The 24232-nt window shown below is 41.7% G+C and overlaps 1 protein-coding gene across 2 annotated transcripts in view; it reads left to right on the plus strand.

The window, feature by feature from the left end:
• Window positions 1–24232, plus strand: part of PTPRO (protein tyrosine phosphatase receptor type O) — a 227806-nt gene that overhangs the window by 143405 nt on the left and 60169 nt on the right. For both annotated transcript variants that reach the window (XM_006130258.3, XM_006130259.3), the window contains exons 3-10: window positions 231–389; window positions 2707–2859; window positions 4535–4984; window positions 7981–8142; window positions 11773–11972; window positions 13187–13307; window positions 16242–16435; window positions 18574–18685. In XM_006130258.3, the coding sequence (XP_006130320.3) occupies window positions 231–389; window positions 2707–2859; window positions 4535–4984; window positions 7981–8142; window positions 11773–11972; window positions 13187–13307; window positions 16242–16435; window positions 18574–18685 (1551 nt within the window). The remainder of the gene's footprint in view (window positions 1–230; window positions 390–2706; window positions 2860–4534; window positions 4985–7980; window positions 8143–11772; window positions 11973–13186; window positions 13308–16241; window positions 16436–18573; window positions 18686–24232) is intronic.

Consider the following 24232-nt stretch of genomic DNA (forward strand, 5'->3'; position numbering starts at 1 on the left):
GACTTGTGAATTGAAATTGTAGCCTTAGTGAAGTCAATGCTGTCTTTGCCATTGACTTCATCAAGGCCAGGATTCCAACAAATATGTCTAATAATTTCTATACCATATGGAAGTGGATAATTTGGTTTCTTAGGGGCTTAAAATTGGGTGGAAGCCTGTCTCTCTCTTTTTGGCCTAATAATCAATGTTCCCTTCTTCCCCTTTTCTTCTTGTTTTTGAATGTCTTTTAGAACCTCTTCCCATAAGCAGCGTTTCGATCTATGACTACAAGCCATCTCCAGAAACGGGAGTGTTGTTTGAAATTCACTATCCAGAAAAATACAATGTTTTCACCAGAGTAAACATAAGCTATTGGGAAGGCAGAGATTATAGAACAATGTTATACAAAGGTAGGAAGAAGGAAAAAACCTATTGAAAACAATGTAAATTTAAATATCTACCATCTATTAGTCCTTTCTTTTGTGCTGTTGAATCTACAGGGAAATAAAAAAGGCATTCCAAGTGAGGTGTAAATTTAACATAATTAACAGTTCTTATGATTTAGATTTCTGTTACAATGACCAATTCAAATAGCTTATTTGTTAAACAGAGGTTAATAGCCTCTCGGTAGTTGAGATGACCCCTCGTATTCCCAATTCCTGTTATAGCTCTAAAATCCATAGAGAAAGGAATGTTATCCTCAGTACTGGCCCATGAACACTGTGGATGGGATGGAATTTTTCCTTTCAAGCTGAAGTCAGTTGGACATGGGCTACCTAATTTAATGCATTTCAAAATAAACATGGTCATTGGAGTCCAAAACATGTTTTAACATTTTCTTTTTGAGTTTTATCAGAAAGGAGGAGAGCTATGATTAGTTTAATGAACTCATGGAGAGATGTAGGGTGAATTTCTGGTCACACTGATGTCAGTGGATTTCAGGAAAGCCAGGATTTCATCCCACTTGCCCTGGACCAGAGATTAGTTGAACAGTTACTAATGTTATGAATTGTAACATCGGAATGATTTATTGGCTCAGAACAGCTTAAAACGAAATAACACTGATAGAGACACAAAGTCTCAGAGGGTAGTAGCCATGTTAGTCTGTATCTGCAGCCTGACTCTGTACTTCTGGTTCCAAATGAGTGTGAGGTTGACTGGTCAGTTTGTAATTTTGAGGTTCTGCTCTATAGCACAGCTCAGGAAATTATATTCTCATGACAGAACACATAAACACTTCCTCAGGTTTCAAATGGAAAAATGTTCTTGATTTTCTCTCTTCACCTGTAGGGTAAGGTGGGGGTCTGTACCCACAATCCATAACAGAGCTAGGTCTGGTTCTGTGATATGAGAATGCTTGGCAGCAACAATTACAGTTGCTGCAAAACAGTTTCCATTCTAACATTTTTGGCTGTACTCATTCATAAGTTTCTGAACTATTCACATTTTGGAGTGAAAATTTTCAGCCTTAGTCTTTCTTCCCAAAAAGGAAATACGCCTTTGAAAAAGTGCCATTTCAAGGAATGTATTGAAAAAAAAGTTGTTTCTTTTGAGTTTACACCCAATTTGCAGAATGATCTGCAGTTTTACCCCAAAAGTATTTTGGGTTGGGGAAAACATCACACCAAATATTCTATGGCAATATGATGACAATGAATCAGATAATATTCTACCTTCAGTTATATCCCTAATTTAAACCAATGTAAGAGGTTAACCAGTGATCCCCAGAGGTTAAACTCTTCATAGGGCTGGGAGCCATGTAACAGATTTTTTTTTATTGGTTATATTGTTAGTATTTGTATTCCTTTTTTACATCCTTGGTTTAAATCTGAAGGAATTCCCACTGAAGTCAGTAGTATAGCTGAAAGTAGAATTTTATCAGTAGGACACATTCATTTGCATCTAATATTCTGAGAATAACTCTGAATGGTTGACAAATGGATGTAGATATATAAGCAGTCCCCAAAAGATTTATACTGTAGATACCTTGTTTGCTCAGAATTGCACAATAGCCAGCAGAGTTGCCCCAACAACTAAATGAATAATCATTGCATAAGAGATACCGTGCAATGCAGTTCCAACGGGTAGGGAAAGGAGTGAAATCAACATTATTTTGTCTCCCTCAACCGGGTTGATGTAATGACTGCAATGTTCCTACTGCTCAAAATAAATAAATTAAATGTACCCTGGCTTTTTATTTGAGGCAGTCATTAATCAGCCACAAAGTTGCCCTTCCTTCCTAATTCTTCCCACTCCCACAGGCATTAATGTTAGAAATTAACCCAGATCTCAGCATTACAAACTGGTCCCATGTCTGCTATGTGTGCTATGAAAGTTGTCCATTGATAATCTTATCTTGAACATGACGACCTAGTTCACTACAAGACCAGGAAACCCTTGTATGCAGTAATTATAGGGATTTGGAAGCTTCCTTTTTAAAAACCAGTTGTTCTTTGATATGCTAATGTCCTGTTGGACAGGTTAACAGTTGTAATTATCTTTCACAGGAAAATTGTTCATGTTTGTTTCGCTGCTTTGAGCATCTAGGTACCTTTGACAGTCAGGAGAAAACATTGGCAAACTCAATTATTGGAACTTTATCACTTAACAGGGCTAATCTATGATAAACATCAAAAACATTGTTTAAAGTGTGCCACTGTGCTATCTGAAAGTGAACATTTGATGTATGTCAGGTTGTTGTTTTTTGTTTTTTTTGCCCTTTTACAGATTTCTTTAAAGGCAAAACAGTTTTCAATCACTGGCTGCCAGGAATATGCTACAGCAACATTACATTTCAGTTGGTGTCGGAAGCAACATTCAACAAAAGTACACTAGTGGAATATAGCGGTGTCAGGCATGAACCCAAACTGCACAGAACAGGTGAAGAAAACATTTATAAATATATATGCCAGTGTGCCAGTGACAGCATGTCTATAGGCAACACAGTGCCAGGCATAATATCTTTGTTTCCATTATAAATATTTGCTTATAAAAAGTACTTATTGTCTAAAACAAGACATTCTAGGTTTTCTCTCCAGGAGTAGGAAGCGATTTGCCAGTGATTACAAATTACCACACCACTCTTTTCAACGCAGAATATATGTTTTTAAGGATAAATGAATGGAGATAACCTGTACAATAGACAACAAAAGGACCTAAACATATCAGAAATTGACCATCAGTCCTATGGGGCTTGGCAGGCCAAAGTCCTTCCAACCTTTCAGAAAAGGTTGGAGCCCCTACTGGGGTCAAAGGTTATGTCCATTTGCTAGATTAGAAAGAAGGTCCTTAGTCTGTTTAAACTCAGCCTTTTATACCAAAAAGCCCTTTCTTTTTTCCCCTTTAAGTTTTCATATCTGTTGGAATCGGTATATTTCAACTATCCCAATACTTCTCTGGAGCTGTTTACAATCTCAGGGATTGTAGTAATCACCCCCCCCCCCCCCATTGTTTTTCAGTTCCTGGAGGACCATCAATAATAGTCCCCTGTGAAGCTAAATGCAATTCCTAACCCACAGTGTTACACAGAACATTCATTTAATACAGTACAGTCCACAAAGGTGCTGCACGTGGTTGCAATATGTTACAGCGGCTATTGTACAAAATGCTTCAGTTAGAAACCCAGGCTGTGTATGCTCTGAAATTTTAAGATCAAACTTTCCTTTGATATAAAGTGTTAATTTCATTCTAGATATTGGCCCAAAGCAGGCTGCTAAAATCATGATGGAAAAGCCACATAGTAATTAGGATGACAACATTTTCCATTATGTGTTGTGGTGTGTATTAAAATATTTTCTTCAATCCTTCAATCCTTTCACAGTTCCACAAGAGAGACAATCATTATATAATTTCCATGCACAAGAGATACAATCATACAAGAAATGAAGAGCCCAACTTACTTGATTCCTTTTATTCGTATTCTCATATCAGAGCAACTTAATTGGGCTACTCATGAGTAAATTTATTACAGTGTCTCCACTGTACATTTTAGGGTACATCTACACAGCAGGGCTAAAGCCGAAATAATCTATGCATCTTGAGCTACGTCAATTGTGTAGCTTAAGTCAAAATAGCTTATTTTGGCTTTTGGTGCTGTCTACGCAGCAGGATGTCAGAGCACTATTCCTTCGACTTCCCTTACTCCTCGTAAAATGAAGGTTACAAAAGTTAGAGTAAGAAGTCCTCCAGCTTGACATTATTTTGACATTATGTTGACATAGCTGCTTGTAGTATAGATGCGCTCTTTATTTCAGAATAATGTCAGTTATTCCAAAATAACACTACTGTGTAGACGTACCTTTACATTCCTGTACATTATAGCCCTGATCCTTCTCTCAAATTACATTAGTTCTACCCATATGGAGTTAGTCTTGGTTTATACCTGTAAAAAAAAATTAAAAATATCAAATCTTAATAGAGCAAAGAAATTAAAAACATTGTATTGCAAACAGAATATCTTATTGCATACTAAACCTGCTAATATCCATGACGAATTAACTAAGCACTGTGGGAATATATTAAACATACCTATTTTTGTAATTCTTTTCTTTTCTAGTTCCCTACCCACCTCGAAATATTTCTGTCCGGATTGTACATATTAACAAAAATAACTGGGAGGAACACAGTGGGAATTTCCCAGAAGAATCATTCCTGGGACCACAGGATATAATAGGGCAAGAGAAACTTACCCATTTTTCTAATGACCCAACTGAAATTCCCACAGCAAACATCTCCTACACATGGCCTGATTACCAGGATAACAGCACTGATTACACAGCTACATCCCAGCCATACTGGTGGACTAATGAAGCTGACTCACTGGAAAATGAAGATGAGTTTGTCAATGCGGTTCCCAGTGAATCTGAGAATACCAGTACAGCCAGCATTTCTGGGAAACTTACCCCAGAACCTCCCTCTTTCCTCCCTGTGCAAATGGTGCTAAGCTGGTTGCCACCAAAGCCACCCACAGCATTTGATGGATTCCTTATTAACATTGAAAGGGAAGGTAAAGTAAAAGCCAGGCCTTATTTCTTGTCTATGTCATTTCTGGTGGTGGATTCTTCTCCACCTCTGAACACTTAGGGGAGAGCAACCCTTAAGAGTTTTTATTTCAATTTCTTGTGTCTGCAAAACCAGGATGGGCAATAATACATGAGAAGGTGGTTCATTGTATAATATATGGTGGTTTTTGTGTTTGGTCAGGCTGGAAATACTAGAAGAAGAACAAGCCTGCCAATGGGGTAAGTGGGGATGAAAATGGGGCAGGTGGCCTGGCAATTTAAAGAGGTTCAGGGCTCTTGACTCAGTAGCCTGAGTCCTGGCCCTTTAAATCACTGCCATAGTTCCAAGTCACTGTACGTTCCAAGTGGCTCTGAGGGCTGGGAGGGGGCTGTTGCCCCAGCCCTGCCCCTTTCACTTGAGGTCCCACCACTTCCAGGAGTGCAGAGCTGCCCCTCCCCCCATGATCTTACCTAAGGGCCCATGGATGCTATTGGTCCCCGTGAAGATCATCTCCTGTGCCATGCGGGTCCTTCGTGACTAAGAGCAAGCACTGTATCACATTAATTTCCAATACTGTCTCTGCTGAGGGCCTGCATTGGCAGGAGAGATGACCTGGATGCTTGAATAGGCCCTTTCTGTTTCCCCCTGCTGTGATCTTACCTCTGGTCCAGAATGAAATCGGGGAATGCAGGGATGTGGAGAAATGAAGAACCGCACCCAAATCTAACCATGGGGGCCCGATTGCCGCAGCCCCAGGCGCACACTTGTGCAGTTCACAGGCATTTGTAATGAGGGTTCACCACACATGTATTCCCAAATTCACTTTGAGTTTTGAGCAAAAGCTCAGATTACATTATCCCATTATTGCCTGCTTTGAGAATTTAAAATGTGGAGGTGTTGTTTATTCACCTTCTAGCTTTTGAGCCTACCTGCTTCACATTTTCAAGCTTATTTTCTTTTCTGCCCCAATTAATTTTGTTTTAATGATAACTGAGAGCCTTACAAAATAACATGAATCTGGGGCTTTATGAAAGACACCAAATATCACAAGACTTGCAATAAAATCATGAGACATGGCAGCACTATAAAACACCGTTAATGGTAAGTCTGCACGGTGACCAGGCTATAGTGTCACACAGAGCTTCCAAATACAGGAATAATTTCCTTAACATGTGGGACTTTTGGGTTATGGAAGATCCAGGGTAACACCCTCCTGAAATTCCCCTCTAGGGCTCTGAACATGTTGTGTGAGCTTGGCGGTTTTGAGGCAGCTAGAATCGGCTTTTTTTTCTTGCTTACACACACACAGAAGACACAACTTGATTTTGGGCCATGGTGAAGTAGTTCTGGCCATTCATTACCTAATTTCACTGTATATTAGTTTCTCTCTGTTATTATTTTTAAATACACATAAACTGTCATGCTCTGGATGTTCCTAATCCAGGAACACCAATACAAACCATAGCAGCTGGAGGAGGAAATGGCTCTGCATGCAGCCATGCTCCCTCCCACCAACATGGGAAATGGCAGCACAAAAACACACTTTTCCCTGCCACTTCCATAGTGGTGGGGGGCAGTGCCTGGGAGCACAGAACCACGTGTGTCAGGTAAGTGCCCCATCCCCATCACTCCCAGACTCCGCAGCACCCTCCTTGGCCCAGCAAATTCTTGAATCCAGCATATCCTGTTTACCAGGGTGGCTGGATTAGAGGTTCAGGTGTGTGTCATTTTTATACTACTAAGGGTGCTTTCATGACAATAGGATTCTCATTGCACAGGAGTTTCACATGTTCATACAATTTATTTATTTTGTCAGATCTAAGTGTTGTGTCTGTTGTAAGGTCACAAGCTCCATGGGAGTAGATTACGAGGCTCACAACAAAGAACTGAGACTTCAGGTGGGATGTGAACATTGCAAACAGGTGAAATGCCTAAAGGATATGGATCAACTTCTCATGTAAATCTCCTTAGGGCTTGTCTACCCTGGAGCTAGGCCAAAATAGTTATTGTGGAACAACTTTTTGGAAGTGGCGTAAGATAAAGCACAAAAAGGCACTTGGTGCACAATAAAACTGTCTGTCTGGGGAGCTATTGTGAAATAGCTATTGTGCTTTTAAATTCCCACACTCGCTTATATTGCAATAGAGTAATATACAAGCCCTAAGTGATTAAAATCTGGAGGTTGGGGGCAGAGGAAGGGGATCACGGGACTCAATTTTCTTGTTTCACACTAGTTTTACACTGGTGTAAAAGTTACTCCACTGGTTTTTATGTAGTTGCTCTACATCTTTACTGCTGATATGAGAAGAGAATCAAGCCCATAGAATTTAGTGATTAAAAAGCTCTATTGCATCATCTAGCTATCGCTACCTGTGGAGAAGTTTTCCTATGGAACCTTCAGTAAAAGAGAGCGAGAGAGAGAGAAGCTGTGTTCAGGCAAAAGTTTTTCTCCAAATAGAAAGCTGAAAACCATATTCTGTACGGTGTTCAAAGGTGGCTAGAGGGATATGGGGCAGGCTTTTAATGGACCATAAAACAACAATGTAGTAATCTGTGCTACAGACTTTTCATACACTTCTCAAGATGATTTTTAACCGTCCCTTTCTGACTGCCAGTTTTATTACACTTTCTGCTATTTGAGGCAGGAGAAATTTTCAGAACAAAAAGGGGAGAGGAGAAAAGAATAGTAAACCTTTTTCTTTCTCATGATGCTGTTTTTTCACTTTCAGTGTCATGGAAATCTTACTTTATCAGTGTTACTGAATGAAATTTTGATCATGGTCTATTATTACTTTATACCTATAAATCAGCCTTGGTCATTACTTACTCATGGGCTGACAGCCAGGGAATAAAACTACCTGCATAAATCCAGTCCTCTTCTATACCTTTTCATCCTGTAGCAGAGGCAATATTAGCATATCCAACATAAATCAGTTCCTCGGTAGCCAGGGTCTTCTCAAATTTCAATTCATTCACATTTCTTTTTCTTCTCTGATTTAGAGAACTCCACAGAATCTTTGACTGTAGGTGAGGATACTCACGAATTTATTGCTGAACTGAAAGAACCAGGGAAATATAAGTTATCTGTGACAACCTTTAGTTCCGCTGGATCTTGTGAAATTCGGAGAAGTCAATCAGCCAAAACACTTAGTTTTTACATCAGTAAGTATCTAAATGCTGATTTCCTCCATACAGTGCATCTTTAACGGTACAAAAGGTGTGACAAATGAAACACTGAATGAGGTTATTCATCAAAGTAGTAGACACTTTTGCAACCTACAACATTCCCAACAGAACCTGGTGTCCATTAATTTTCATATGGCAGGGAACAAGATACATCAAAACCAGGTAAGCAGACCTGCCCTCTTGGGCCTTTATCCTTCAATCTTGCCTGTGTTAAGAAATGTTTGGTAGGTATGTAGTTGGTTCATTGACAGCTGTTCAATAAGGATGCATCTACATAGCACCCTTACCTTGAAATAAGCTACGTGATTTGCACTAGGCAAATTGCATAGCTTATTTCGATCTTATTTTGAAATTTGAAATTTGGCGCTGTCTATACAGCACCAAATTTCAAAATAAAGCTCAATTCCAAAACATCCTTTATCCCTCATGCAATGAGGTTTACAGGGATGCTGGAATAGTGAGCCCATTATATTTTGATATAACAGGCTTGCTCTTAAGACGTGGAATAGCTATTCTGGGATACCTCCAGTATCCTGAAATAGCTCTGCAGTGTAGATGTAACCTAAGAAACTCAGAGGAACATGGTCCTTTCCATTCCTAAAGACAGAATGAAAGATAGGACCAACCTGCAAAATTCTGTGCAGGTTACACCTCTAAAAATGGGGATTCTCTGATCCGATAACATCCATGGTCCAGCACAACTATTTATGTTCCAGGATCATGTTCCAGGTACACTGCAGGGCGGTGGTGGCCTGGGAACCTGTGCATGGCTCAGTTGGGCTTCGAGGGGGGCTGGGGCATCTCAGCTGTCCTGCAAAGGGTGAGGAGCAGGGAACTGGAGCATGGCGTAGTTGGGCTGCGAGGGAGCCAGGAGCTGATGTCCAGCTTAGTTGGGCTTTGGGGGGATCCAGGAAGCCAGTGAGGATGTGTGCTGAAATGACCTCCCCAGGTCCAGAAATATCCCTTATCTGGGACCAGTCAGGTCCCAAGGGTGCCGGACCAGGCCAACCTGTAGTAGGAAAACAATGTGATGATTTACTTTTAGGAATCTGAGGGTTTTTTAAACTATAGGTTTAATAAAACAGTGCAATCCATGTGAAATAATACAGTATAACATAAATCTAGATCACAACCGGCAGCTAGATCAATATGTGAGGCACAGGTGGGTGATTTCAGACTCTCACATGTGTGAGGACCAAATTCATATTTACAAACACAAGTGCAATGAGATTCCTCTATAACTCCTCAAAGAAAGAAAGAGGAACATTGCTTAACAAACAAAATAAACGTGTAAAATGCAGTCTACAGAATCCTATTCATATAAGAAGGAATGTTTGCAGCCTAGCTATAGAATATGGCACCTGCCTAGTCACCAAATACTATAGCTAGATATCATAGGTGGAGTTGGCAGCATCCCCCATAATTAAAATTGCCTAATTCTTTCCATTATAATCCCATTTTCAGTTGCTTATAACTTTTTCAAACTTTTACCTATGCATCTATGCCAAATGGCTGCCCCAACATGAATGTTTTGTATTTTTTTAAGTTTCAGAAATCCTAAGTAGAAGAGTGGGACATCTGATGCAAGACAATACCTCTTTTCTCACAATATCACCATCCTATGATTCTCCCCCCACACACACGCAAGTACTAGTTAGTAGTAGATACTACATAACATCAGAGTCGTATACCATAAATGAAATGGATTTGAATATATGTATTTTAAATTTGATTGTAATAATACAGGACAATACTATCCCATTTCCAACCCTCCTCCTCAAAGTTGGAGATAAATTAATTTTATTTATTCTTGCTAAATACAATAGAGTTTAATCCCTAATAAATTATAATTTCCTCTAGTCAGGGTTGGTGTTCTACAGGATGAGAGATGCAACATGTAAATAGAGCTATACCCAGTATGAGAATTTGGCCAGTTGTGTACACAGTATGTTACCCATATGATACACTAATGTAATAAATATTTATATGTTATATGAAATGCACAAGGTGGAGTTTTGTAATTCATATATTATTCTAATGCTGGAAGGGACCATTATGAAAATCTAGTTTAACTTTCTGTATATCACAAACAATATCACTTCTCCAAAATAATTCCTAGAGCAGATCTTTGAGCAAAAAGTCCAATCTTGATGTTAAAATTGTTAGTGACGGAGACTCCGCCACAATCCTTATTACATTTTTCCAATAGTTAATTATCCTTACCATTAAAAATGTACACCTTATTTTTCCATCTGAATTTGGCTAGCTTCAATTTCAGCCATTGACTGATGTTATAACTTTCTCCATTTGACTGAAGAGCCCTTTATTAAATATTTGTTCCCATATAGGTTCTTATAAGTAATCCAGTCACTCCTTTATTTTTTTTTCTTAAGATAAATAGATTGAGCTCCTGGACTCACTGTTAGGGGTATGCTCTAATCCTTTAATTTTTCTCATGGCTCTTTCCTGAATCCTCTTTAATTTATCAACGCTGTTTTTAAATTATTGGCGCCAGAAATGTAAGCAGTGCTCCAGCAACATTCTCAATATAGAAGTAAAATAAGCTCTCAATTCCTACACAAGATTGCCTTATTTATGCATATCAGGTTGGCATTCACTCTTTTGGCCAGAGCATCACACTAGGAACTCATATCCACCATGACTTCCAAACTCACTGCTTCCCTGCATAGAGTTCCCTGTTCTGTAAATATCACCTACATGCTTTGTTCCTAGGTATATACATTTCCGTTTAATTGCATTGTATTGCAATGCATATATATAAATGTATGCACTGAGGAACAAATGCTGTTTCATTTTGTTTGGAAAGATGGCACAGAGCTTTACTATGATCTCTCTTTTTTTGTCCTATAAATCCTAAAAGACTCAAGTTTTAGTATTTGATGTGGATTTTGTAAACCTTTCTGGGGGCCTGCCAAGACTGAGATATTCACAAAAAGCACAGGGGGAAAAATTTCCTCTCCCTCCCATCCTTCTATTTTGTCTAGCTAATTGGGCTTTGTGCCGTGACATGTACAGAAGATGGAAAGTGAAATACACTCTCACAACCTGTGGGCAGGACATGAGGCAGTACTGCAGTTCCAGCATAGACACTGGTCAAGCTCCTGGGTTTAGGATAAGAGCTGCAACCCCCACACACATTCGGTGACCACATAGAAATCCTGGTGAGAGTTCTCCTTTCTGTGCTGACCTACAAATAGTGAAATGAATTGATGATCTTAGTCCCATTAGTCATATCCAAGGTTCCATGTCACAAAATTCCCTATTGCCTACTCCCTATTGAGGGCACTAATGGGCCCTCTCAGCACCAGAGACCAAGAGCTGACAGCCTGGAGACCAAACTACATTGCAGTATAGTAGTGAATCTTACTGATGGGGCTCTGTAGGGAGCTGCTGCTGCTGCTGTTGTCCTGTCCCTGGTCTGTGGATGTAAAGGGCTGTCAGTTCAGTACCTTTCACTAGCATGAACCAGCAGGTAACACATTACAGCAGAATGTTTTAAAAGGCACAAATTCAGGCCCTCTAAAAGCACAGGGTAAAGCCTAGCGTGTAGTCTGCCTTACCTTTTCTTCTCTGTCAATGTTTCAGGTCCCACAGGGGAATGGATTGAAGAACTGACAGAAAAGCCCCAGCATGTGAGTGTGACTGTGCTAAGCTCCACCACTGCCTTAATGTCCTGGACATCTTCACAAGACAGTAGCAGCAACAACACGATAGTGTCTGTTGTGTCGCTGACCTGCCAGAAACAAAAACAGAGTCAAAGGCTTGAAAAGCATTATTGCACTGAGGTAAGGGGCAGAAAATAGACTCCTCAAATACAGTAAGAAAAAGAAACAAATCCAGAAAACCTCGTTATAATTCTGCTCACTGGATTGTGCAAGAAGCAATATTTTATCCGTCACTCCACAAGCAACGTTACATGCTTATGAATTTGTGTTGCTTTTACAGTTATTTTTGCTAACGTTTGTCCACCTCTAACCAGAACTCAGCTAGGTTCTCTTACCTCTGTTATTGATAGCCAATTGTTTGGATTCTCGCTGGCAAGTGGAAAGAAGACTTGGTACAGGGTACACCCATTCCTTCTCCCTTTGCCTATAAATAAAAGCTGCACTAGCATGTCCACATGCACTGTAATAAAGCAGGGCTCACTCAGACAGCTGCCTCCACAAGTTCATGCTAGTAATGCAGATTGTTAGAAATTGCACTAAGACTGTTGGTGAAAAAACCACCTTTCCCCAATTCACTGAAAAGCTGTAGGAAAAGATAACTTTTCCCAAGACTGCTCTGTATATTTATGAATAGCTGATTCTTGAGAATATAAGATTTATCATACCGAGTCAGACTGTATCCGTCCTCTAGATAGCATCCCATCTCTGGCACTGACCAGCACCTGATGCTTCAGTACCTGATACTTCAAACTGCGGGGAGGGAGTGGGGAATCCATAAGGACCCTAGCTAATTTTGCACTTGAGGGGCAGGGAATGGTAATTCCGTTCTGACCCATGAAGACAATTAGCTGGCACTCTGATTCTCATGCGGTTAGACTGTATTATAACATTGCCTTCAGCTCCCATGGCTGCGGATGAAATAGATGGCCACAAAGTAATCCCAGATGTTTATTAAAACCACAGTAAGTAAACAAGAGCTGTACTCAAGAGGAATATAGTGCGCTAGTCTTGTTACCATATAATAGACACAATCTATGTGGCTTCATGTCACCACTGCCTTATACTATGGTAATAAAGGATGTTACATTTTCTGGGTCAAGTCGTGAGTGAGCTCAATGGGCTGAGCAGTCACAATTCCTATCGCAGCCTTTGGCCATCCTGTTCCCATCGAAATGAATCAACATTTACCATTGACTTCGGTAGGTTTAGAATCATGTCCTTTGCCACTGAAATGAAGCTGGGAGGGTACTATGTCCGCCCTCCTTTTTTTTTTTTTTTTTCTTTCTTACTCACCAGATGAATACTTTGTACCTTCTTTTTTCCCCTTCTCATAGGTGAATTCAAGCAACAGCATCATTGAAAATCTTGTTCCTGGTGCCCAGTACCAGGTTGTGATTTATTTGCGTAAAGGCCCATTGGTTGGACCTCCTTCTGATCCTGTTACATTTGCCATTGGTAACCCATACCTCTACTATTTAAATTGACTTTATATGGGTTTTGTTTTGAATTGCTTATGTATTCGCTCTGTGAGGGTGATCTTACAGTGGAGCAGGAGGTGTAATTTCTAGATTAGGTCAACGTACCCACACTAGTTCTTGTAGTTGTGACTGCACAGGGGCAGGGCAGACTTGTCACCCCAGATGGGATTGTACTTGGGATATCCCACCACTTGTGCACCATGACTATACTGCTATTTTTAGCATGGTAGGTCGTGCAGGTACATCTGCCCCAGCTCGAAGTTACACTTCTGGCCCCAGATGTAGACATATTTTGAACCTGTTCAGAAGTATAACATATTTGCTGGGCCCTAGTGCTGGTTAAAATAGATTCTTTTTCATGCGATGTTTAACTCCATTACTGAGAATGGGGAGACATGCCAGAGGAAAATGTATAAGGTGATACCATTTGTTTATAGGATTAGCTTTTTGTTCCAACAAGAAGAGGAATTGTCTCATATTTAGAAATTCAGAACGAATATGTATCCTTGGGCACCTAAATACATATACCTTTTAGAGATGCTGAGCATAGAGTCAGTGTTGTCAGTGGGAGCTAAGAGTAGTTCCGCACTTTTGAAATTAAACCATTGATTTGTACATAGTTTTTTAAACTTAACTTGAAGCTACCAGATTTTCTGAGAAAAAGCCCCTTTAAGGATGTACTTTGCCACAGTGGCTAAAATGCTGGACTGAGATTAGGAGATGTGATTTTTTCCTCCTGATCTGTCACTGGCTTCTTGTGTGACTTGAAAGAGAGCAGATGACTAGAAATTAATGACAAAATAAACTAAAATATGACAAAAATAACTAAGGCCTGCTCAGAGCTCCACAGATTCCAAGCAGTCTGTCACATTTGACAATTTCAGAGTGTCACGGGGTGAGCAGCCTATCCCTCCTGGAGGGCCAAGTGGATCAGCTTCACCCTCTAAAGTCCCTCTAGTCTGGCCGTCGGGGCCAGGGCACAGATCACCGTGCCCCAGTCAACGGGGTAGTGCGGCTCAGTGACTGAGTCTGTAATGCCCCCATTGGTGGGGTAAATATGGCCCAGCGGCCGAGTCCATCACTCTCCCATCGGTGGGGTAAATATAGCCCAGCAGCTGAGTCTTTAGTTTGCTTGAATGGCTCCCCTCTCTGGGGGGGAAGCAAGGAAGGGCGGGTGGGGAGCCCAGGCCCTCCCTCTCCACCGGGCCCTAGCCTAGGGCCCTATCATTGGTTGGTGGTTCTCACCATTGGCTTGGCAGGGAGTTCTCCCCAAAGTGCACCAACGCCCCGGGATGCCTCCTGCTCCTAGTCCTTGGCTACTGCCTACTCCTGTCCACCACCTGGGCCAGTGAATGCTGCTGCATGCGTGGCTGCGGCTATGGCCGGAGGCTGGTCTTGTGGGGGCGGTTGCTCCTGTGCTCCGGCAGGAGCTCCTTCCCCTTTGGTGGCCAGCCCCAACTGAGCTGCTCCTCTGGACTTTATACTGGGTCTGCAGTTGGAGCATGCCCTGCAGGGCTCTGGGGAAAGGGCCTTCTCAGCCCAGCAGGCCTGGTTAACCCCTCCTCGGCCAGTGCCGTGTTGATATACCCTGTCAAACAGGGTCAATGTCTAAAGCAGTAGGTCAAATTAAATAATCAATACATTTGAGTGGAAGGTATTTTTATAGAGAGGGAGAAAAGTTTGGGAAAGTACTTAAAGATAACTTGTGCCAACTTCAATGAAATATCAAATATTTGCCAAATTTTAGTAATTTCCTGTGTTTTTCACAAATATTTTGTCTGCCAATTTTTTAAACTATAAAGACTTTAAACGTTTTCAAATGTCTGCTTTTATTTGAAAACTCTGAACAAAAAACAAGCAAACAGAAGATGTAAGCATATTTAAACCTCCACCTTCCCCCATGCTTAGGCTCCCATACAGGGAAAGGTCTTGCTAAAATGCCATTTCTAGGCATATCTTTTCATCTGGATTTTGCAGCAGAGTTAGGTGTTTCATGAAATCAAATGTGTGACGGAATTTTCACTTGGTTACAACACATTCAAACAAGGGCAAGTTTATCATTCAGATTCTAATTTAAAAGCTTTGGTTTAGTAGTAGGTAAGGCTGAAGCAAAAATAAGAGAATAATGCTTACAAAGAATAGTTCTCTTCATCCTCGGTGTCAGTTTCATTAAAAAGCTGTCTGCAGATTCTGAGGTGCTGAAAGGATAGATTGCTGAGGGAATGGAGGATCTTGTGCGCTATACTGCATTCATACATTTTGGATTTTATTCTTTGCTTCGGCACCTACACAGAGTGCTTTAGATTATTCAACTTTTACTCACACTGAGTAATACTTACTTAAGATGGCAGTCCTAGTGCAGTACACATCTAAAGTGCTTTCCAGCATGAATAAGGGTTGCAGAGTCTGGTTGTGTGAGAGATTGTTCAAATCAGTTGACCTTTCTGTGTTTCAATTTCACCATTTATAAAACAGGGATACTACACTTTAATGCTCTGAGTTTTAACTAATATTTCTCAAGCAGTTTTGGATGTCTTCCATGAATGGTTGAATAAATAGGAAAATATTTAGTATTATTGTCTATGCTTTCAAAAGTATCATGATTTTTAATACCTCAGTTTTTGAGTACCTACCTTCAGACATCTCAAAGGAGCCTGATTTTCAAAAAGTTCAAAGCACATACACCCTTTGAAAATCAGACTTCTTCAAGGCATATCAAGTTGAGCAACCCAAAATGGAAGAGCCATTTCTGTAATCATTTCTGAAAATTTAAGTCTATAAGAACTTAAGAACTAATGCTATGACTTATTACTTCTGTGTATAGTGCTGTTAAAGGGGAAGGAATACTAACTGTGAAAATGTATGTAGTTGCTAATGACAAAATGAATAATTCCAGTTTCTGATTTTATAGTACCCACTGGAATAAAAGATTTGATGCTTTACCCGTTGGGGCCTACAGCTGTGATTCTCAGTTGGAACAGGCCTTCTTTGGGGGTGTTCAGGAAATATGTTGTAGAAATGTTTTACTTCAACCCATCTACGATGACCTCTGAATGGACGACCTACTATGAAATTGCAGCTACTGTCTCTTTAACTGCATCAGTGGTAAAGTAACCCTTACAGAATATCACCCACACCTGTGTATTTGGTGCTTGCTCCTGAAAATGTTTTTTCAGCTTTTGTTCACTGATTAGCAGAAGTATCAGATTCCATTTTCCACATGCCTTAGAGAGATTTTCCATGATATTAAAGAGTCATTTCCCTTTGTAAGTCCAGGGAATGCCACAAAACCATTGTAAAATTAATGCACATGCAAATTATTAACTGTGAGTTTAGTAAGGAGACAGTAGAGGGACATTCCTTCCACTGGAGTGGTGGTGGATTCAATGGCATGGCACTTTAGCCCATGGATATTTGATGTTCCAAGACTTCACAAAGGATTCCATCTCAGTCCCTGCAAGGTTTCCCTGTGCAAAATTAATTTCTTAGTTCTGGGCTCAAGATAAGATAATTTGACCCAATAGAATTAAAGCAATAACTTTTCACCCACTAAATTAGCTGTGCACTTCCACATTTCTGTGGTCAAAAACTTCTGAAACTGGAGCATCTCCATGAGGAAATAGCTTAAAGCCCCATCTACATAACTAACATTAATAATGTTAGTGAGCCATCTGAAATATTTAGTTTTTTGAGTTCTGTGCATGCCAAAAGAGACTTAAAGGCCCTGAACCTACAATTGTGCTTAAACATATGCCTAAGTCTTTGCAAGACTGAAGACTTTCAGCAGAAGTGAAGTGTACACTGTGTGCCCTTCTCTCACCTACACTTTTACATCTATCAGGATAGGATAGAAGGATTTTGTTCATACTTTATCTTTGGACTGAGGAAAACCCTAGACAATTTTAGCTGAAAACGAGAATTGTTCAAGAAGTTTGAATATGCCAAAAAACAGATAACGATAGCTTTTGCTCCTGCTGAAAACGTTAATGATTGGTGACTCATGCATAACACCATTCATGTACTCATTGTAATAACACTGGTTTAGCTGGAATTGAGCATGCAACTGTAAATTTAAAAGATAAACCTCCAAGGAAATTAGAAGGCAAAATAAATTAATGAGTAATTAATTTTTCATTATCCTGATACACCTAATTAATGTAAAACCCAAGAGATCTTGGAAATAATGACATTTAATATCAAGCTTCAAAAGTTAAGATGATTTACTACTACTATTACCTACTGTTGTGTGCAGCTGTAAATTTACAGCTGTGAAAATTTACTAGAAATGTCCCACAATGCACCATTATAAGACTGCCCCTGACATTTCCCTATAACCATTGCCATTTTTGGCATCTGTGATCTTGCAGAATCATGCAAACCCTGAAAAAAATTGACTTGATTGAGGTAAACACTGATTTTATAAAAATGTAGTTAAAATATTCTGGGTTGAATTACCCCTTAAATTTAGAGTATGACCGAAATGCAGAGATTTATGTTATAAAGTTTGAAATGAAAAAGTCATTTGGAAATAGAAAAGTCAAAACAAGAGATTCCACTTTTTAAACTGAAATTGCATTGAAAACAACACGTTCCCCTTGAACATTTTGTTTTTGCCTTATCAGTATTTTCTGGCAGAAAATTGTTCCATCACAAAACTTTCAAACAGCTCTAGAAATCAATGAGAGAATTGGGACATGAGCATATTCCTGGTCCCTCAAGTTTGTATACAGTTTGACTGCCATCATCAGGAAATGCACAAAATAAAGCCTTTATCCTGCAAATACTTACATATATTGATACCTTTACTCAAATTAATGGTAATTTGTGCCTATTGGTGAAGTCACTGGAGTACAGCCATACAATCCTAGAGTGACTACAATATCATAATGTAAGTGAATTTGTGGGACAGACTATATGGAGGGTAGCTGTCTTGCAACAAGACATCTGTCCATATTATTATAGCTTTTGAAATGTATACTTCCTAAGAGAAAAACAGGCAAAGAGTTAAATGTCTATTCAAGCATCAGCCAAAATTTAGCCCTACTTTTTTCAAAAGAGTTTACAAATCTAAAAGTTCAAAAATGGGTCAGATTAACCACAGATTTAAGTGAGTTCAGTTCCACTGAAGTCAGCAGTGTTGCACCCATTTATGACAGCAGTAAATCTATAGCAAGTGGCAGTCATGTTTTCCTTTGACAAAATTGCTACTGAGCAGTGACTTGCCTTTTGCTGTCCCTTTTCAGAAAATAGCCAATCTATTGCCTGCTTGGTATTACAACTTTCGGGTGACCATGGTGACTTGGGGAGATCCTGAATTGAGCTGCTGTGACAGTTCTACCATCAGCTTCATAACAGGTAAGCAGCAGCATAGTAATTGGAGAAATGCACAAGGGGAAAGGTGAGGGCTGACAAAATACATCTAGGAAGATTAGGGTTGTGTTTACCTGTACATACTTGAATTTAATTTTAAATTTCAACTTAAAGCCTTGTAGAGAAAAAGCATGAAGATTGTTTCAATTCATTAGAGGCATCATTTCAATGCTGACTTATCCCATGAATTTCAGTGATTCTGGTAATCCCTTCATGCACCATTGGTTTTTTTTCCCCACTTTATTACTGAATTCATGTAGCTCTGTTGTGATGAGTGATTGCTGATTGTCTGGGGTTAAGACAGGGCTATTGTTATGTCGTGGGGTGTTTTACAGTATAGGAAGAAATCAGTGGAAATGCAGAGAGCTTGAGTAGTTGCAGGTGTCCATTTTATTGCATAGCACAGAACTCACTAGCACAAGCTCAGACTAGCTGGGCTGACCCCAGTAACCTACTCAGTTACTATAACAACAAGATCTAGATCTACAACCCGATACACAACAGCTATAGTCAGGAGTTATGAAGACCCAACTTTGAAAGACTCAGTCTGTTCTGGGTGCTTGGGTGAGACTGGGGCCTGCTTTGCCTTTAGAAGCCTTAAGACATTAGCTTGGAAGCTTGGCTTAGACATAGCCTACCCAGTCTTGTATAGGGTTGCCAGATAGACTCCGCCAAAAAAACGGACATACTTGATCTGGGGGGGGGAGGCTGGCCGGAAGGTGGGTGGGGTGGGAAGCAGAGCTGGTGGGGAGTGAGTCCGGGGGCCACGGGGCTAGACGGGAGGAAGGGGGAGCCGGGAAGCAGAGCTGGGGAGCATCGGGGGCCGCGGAACTAGACGGGAGGAGGGGGGGTCTGGGAAGCAGAGCAGGGGGCGTTGGGGGGCCGGAGGAAGGGGGGCGGAAAGCAGACCTGGCGGGGGGGGTGCAGCTACTGGCCACAGCTGGAGTCCTTCGGGACGTGCCCCTGGCAGGCATTCCCTTTAGTTGCATGCAGAAGCCAGGTGGGAGCGGGGACAGGGCTGGGAGTCACTCCCCCTGCCCGGCTTCTGCTCGCAACCAGAGGCTCCCAGCTGGGAGGCAGGGCCACGATTGGTGCTGGGAGCCTCTGGTTGCGTGCAAAAGCGGGCCAGGGGGAGTGGCTGGGAGCCCTGGCCCCCGCCCTGCCCTGCCCGGTTTTTGCGTGGGACCACAAGGCTCCCAGCACCAATCGCGGCCCCGCCTCCCAGTCGCTCCCCTGCCCCCGCCAGGTTTCCATCCGGCGCCCAGCCGGAAATTCAGAAAATACTGGACATTGCACATGTCCGGTATTTTCTGAATTTTTCTACCGGACAGACGGTGCAAATACCGGACTGTCCGGTAGAAAACCGGTCACCTGGCAACCCTAGCTCTTGTATGATTTGGTCCAGCTTCGAAAGGCTTTGTTCATTCTGTGGGTTTCAAGGCTAGAGCAGGCTTCTGTCTTCTAAGACCAACTTTAGTCAGGAAACATGAGAGAGGCCCACACTAGCCTACTGAGCAAAGAAAAAGGATTGTCCTAACTCTGGACCTCACTTCAGCTGGGAGCTATATCAGTATGGAACTTTGGAAATGTAATTTATTTACTAAGGGATCTAAAACTAAACAAAGTCTAGTCAACTTTTTTTTTTTTTTTTTACAATGGGAAGGGAAGGAAAATGTGTTTTCTCACCAGTACAAGAAATCTCCACTGCCTCCTGGATACCGAAAACAAATGCCATTTCCCCTGGCTTTCTGGATGCAAAATGCCCCGAACGATCCTGATCCTAATACCCAACTTCAGAAGTGTGCAGTTGTGTGGCACTTTGAAAGGGGGTAGTGGAAAGAGGGCAACTGCTTTGGGGCCCGGAGATTCAAAGGGGCCCGGGGCTCCAGGCACCAGTGCTGTGAGTGGCAGAGGCAGTGCTCCAAGCAACTCTTAGGGCTGCCTGGAGAGGCAAGGGTGCTGCACTGCAGTGCTCAGAGAGGGGGGGAGGCACTGTGGTACAGCTGGTGCTGAGGAGTGCTACCCCTTCTGCCTGAGGATCCACCCCTCTTGCCCAGGGGCCTGGAGAGGCTGTCAGATCCTGAGTCCATATTGCATTCTTCAGTGAGAATGTAATATTTGGAGAGAAGTGCAAAGTACACTATTTATTTATAGCAATAAATAAATAGCCCAGGGAACATAGTACTGGCTGGATCAGTCTGAGAGGACAGTGAAGCACTGTGGGGAATCCCTATGCGGTGGTGGAGTGGAGCCAGAATGTGCCTGAACACTATTCTGGAGCTTTTGCAAGGCCATGCTGCCTGGAAGATGCCATTTTTCTCTACAAAATGGCATTCTCCATGTGGGTTGACCTGACATATATGGTGCATGGAGGATGCCTTTTTGTAGAGCAAAATGGCATCCTCTGCACAGCCTGTCGGTCACCATTGTGTTAAGTAAGTGCCTATGTATAACTGATGGGAAAGTAGTGAATAATGCTGTTCCTGTACAAGATAGGAGAAAACAAGTCACTAAAATCAGCCCACCCTTGTTCCATCTACTCACTACAGTAAAGACACTGGACTGTTCAGGCACTTCTGCCTGGTTTGGTAGGAGCGGTGTGGAGATGGTGCTGCAGAGGTAGTTTAGTGAGAGCTACTTGTAGGGAATTTAATATAGATAGGCCCGAGAAAAAATAATAATTGAATCCTGGCTCCACTAAATCAGTGGCGCCCACTCTACAACATCTGCTCTCACTTCTTTGAGCTCTATTGTCAATGAATTGTTTTGGCATATGACTTGTAAAATTAATGACTGCCAGAGTCCCGTGAATACTCTTTGGTAATATTTCTCAACCATTTTTCATGCCAGTGGAATGAAGTCACTGTTTAACCCTTTGACTGCTACATAACATATTCAGCCATGCATGTGGGGGAAAATGAATCTCTCCCCACCTGCCCTGTGTTTCAAGCACAGTATTTTGAAGTGCAAGTACCAGTGGAGCTCGGACTCTTCAGTGTGATATTTTCAGAAAGTGCAACAAAACTCGTCTGGGGAAGGATTGCTGTAAATTTTTGTTTCTGCCATGGAGCCTTGTCCAGCTGTCATTGATGATAATGGATAAACTATAAGTGCCTTCAGTGGGGAAATGCATCAAGTTTTTATCTAGTGGACATGATTTTGAAATAAATGAATAGACCTCTTGCACACTCTCTCCCTTGAGTTAGACATTTTTCAAAATCAAGCTCTAGCTATCAAAGAGTTCGAGTCAGATAGTTTAAAGCCAGAAAGAATCATTAAATCATCCGATCTGATCTTCTGTATAATCACAGACTACTTTATTTCACCCAGTTCCCCCTGCATTGAGCCCAACAACTTGTGGTAGGCTAAAGCATAGCCTCCAGAATGTCACCCAGTTTGGATTTGACTCCTCCAAGAATTGGACAATCCACCGTTTCCTTTGATAGTTTGTTCCAGTGGTTAATCACCCTCGCTATTTTAAAAAATGTGCACTTTATTTATCATTTCAATTTGTCTGCATTCAACTGCCAGCCATCGATTCTGATGTCTCTTTCCACTGGATTAACAAGCCTTTTAGTCCTTGGTGTTGAAATACAGGCAGTCCCCGGGTTACGTACAAGATAGGGACTGTAGGTTTGTTCTTAAGTTGAATTTGTATGTAAGTCGGAACTGGTACATATTGTAGGGGAAACTCTAGCCAAACATTTTTTTTAGTTTTGGATAGCATAGGGAAAGGTTAACTCCCCTCTAATGTTTGTTTTGGTGTCTGTTCCCCTGTTCAGAAGATTTCACATCTATTTCTGTCCCTGTGACAAACTCAGGACTAAAGGAGTAACTCATCAAATACCAAACAGCTCTGCACCATGCTTTGAGCTAATAGCTTTATTTCCACACACCACCCAGGGTTCTAGGAGGAGGGTCCTTTTTTTGCTAACACAGTGAGGCCAGCACTTTGTTTGTTTTGGTGGAGTCTTTGTTTGCCCAGGGAGCCCAGCATGTATAGGGGGAGGAGGGGCGGAGAGGCTGCTTTTGTCTGCTGTTCAGCAGCCTGTTGCTCAGGGGAGGGGGAGGCTGTTGCTGGCAGGGGGGGAGGGGGAAGGCGTGCAGGATGCGAGGCCGCGGGGGGGGGCAGCGGGCGTGGGGAGGCACTTTTCCTCTGCCCGGCAGCTCTGCGGGATCCCTGTCCCTGTGGCCAGCTGCTGCAGGCAGAGGCCAGTTGGAGCCGGCCGAAGAGGAGGAGGAGGTGGATTCTAGGACCCAGGTGAGCGAGCCCCGGGGAAGCTGCTGCGCTCCGGGAGCCCGGCATGTATAGAGGGGAGGAGGGGCAGAGAGGCTGCTTTTGTCTGTTCGGCAGCCTGTTGCTCAGGGGAGGGGGCAGCCTGTTGCTGGCAGAGGGGTGGGGGGGGGCAGCGGGCGTGGGGAGGCACTTTTCCTCTGCCCGGCAGCTCTGCGGGACCCCAGTCGGAGCCGGCCCGAGGAGGAGGAGGATCCTAGGACCCAGGTGAGCGAGCCCCGGGAATGCTGCTGCGCATGTGCAGGAGTTGCCTCACCCCGTTCGTATCTAGGGATCCGACGTAAGTTGGATCCACGTAAGTCGGGGACTGCCTGTACTTACACTGACTGGGTGACTTGATTACAATCTTCTTTTTTTGATAAACTAAACAGACTGAGCTCTTTAGATCTGTCATTTAAGGCATTTTCTCTAACCCTCGCATCTTTTTTGTGGCTCTTTTCTATACAGCCCCTCTTCCGTTTTTCAACGTTCTTTTAAAATGCATTCCAGAATCAGTATTCTAACATTAGTCTCACCAATGCCATATACAGAAGTAAAAGCATCTCGCTGCCTCCTCGTCCCCTAGGAATACATTCAAGAATTGAATTAGTCCTTTGTCAAAGCATTACACTGGGAACACGTCTTGAGTTATTTGTCCACCATGAACCCCTAGACCCATTCCAGAATTACAGCTTTCCAGGCTACCCTGGCTCTATAGCTATGTACAAGGTAGGCATGGCCAGCTTTCATGTTTCTAGAGGTATAACTTTGCATCTGGCTATATTAGACTTTATTTAGTTTGGAAGAGCTCAGTTTATTAGGCAAGCCAGATCATGGTGTTTGATTGCCCTATCTTCATCATTATTTGTGGCATCTGCAAATGTTGTCACCAGTGATTATATATTTACTTCTAAACCATTAATGAAAATGTTGAATAGGTTTGGGTCTTGTACTTGTCTCTGAAAAGCTCCACTAGAAATTCCTGCATTCAATGATGATTCCCCATTGACAACTATATTTTGAGATGTCAGTTAATCCATTTAGCATGTGATTTATTGATTCTGTATATTGCTAATTTGTAATCAAAATATCATGCAGTGCTAAATCAAATGCCTTACAAAAGTCTTAGTATGCTCTATCTATGCAGTTATCTTTATCAACCAAACCTGTGATCTGATAAAAATAATTGAAATTGGGTCTGTTTGACACAACCTATTTTTTATAAAATCATGTTGACTTATCTTAATTATATCCCTATA

This window comes from Pelodiscus sinensis, chromosome 1 (genome assembly GCF_052426305.1).
Source record: "Pelodiscus sinensis isolate ZL-2025 chromosome 1, ASM5242630v1, whole genome shotgun sequence".
Classification (NCBI taxonomy): Eukaryota; Metazoa; Chordata; order Testudines; family Trionychidae; genus Pelodiscus; species Pelodiscus sinensis.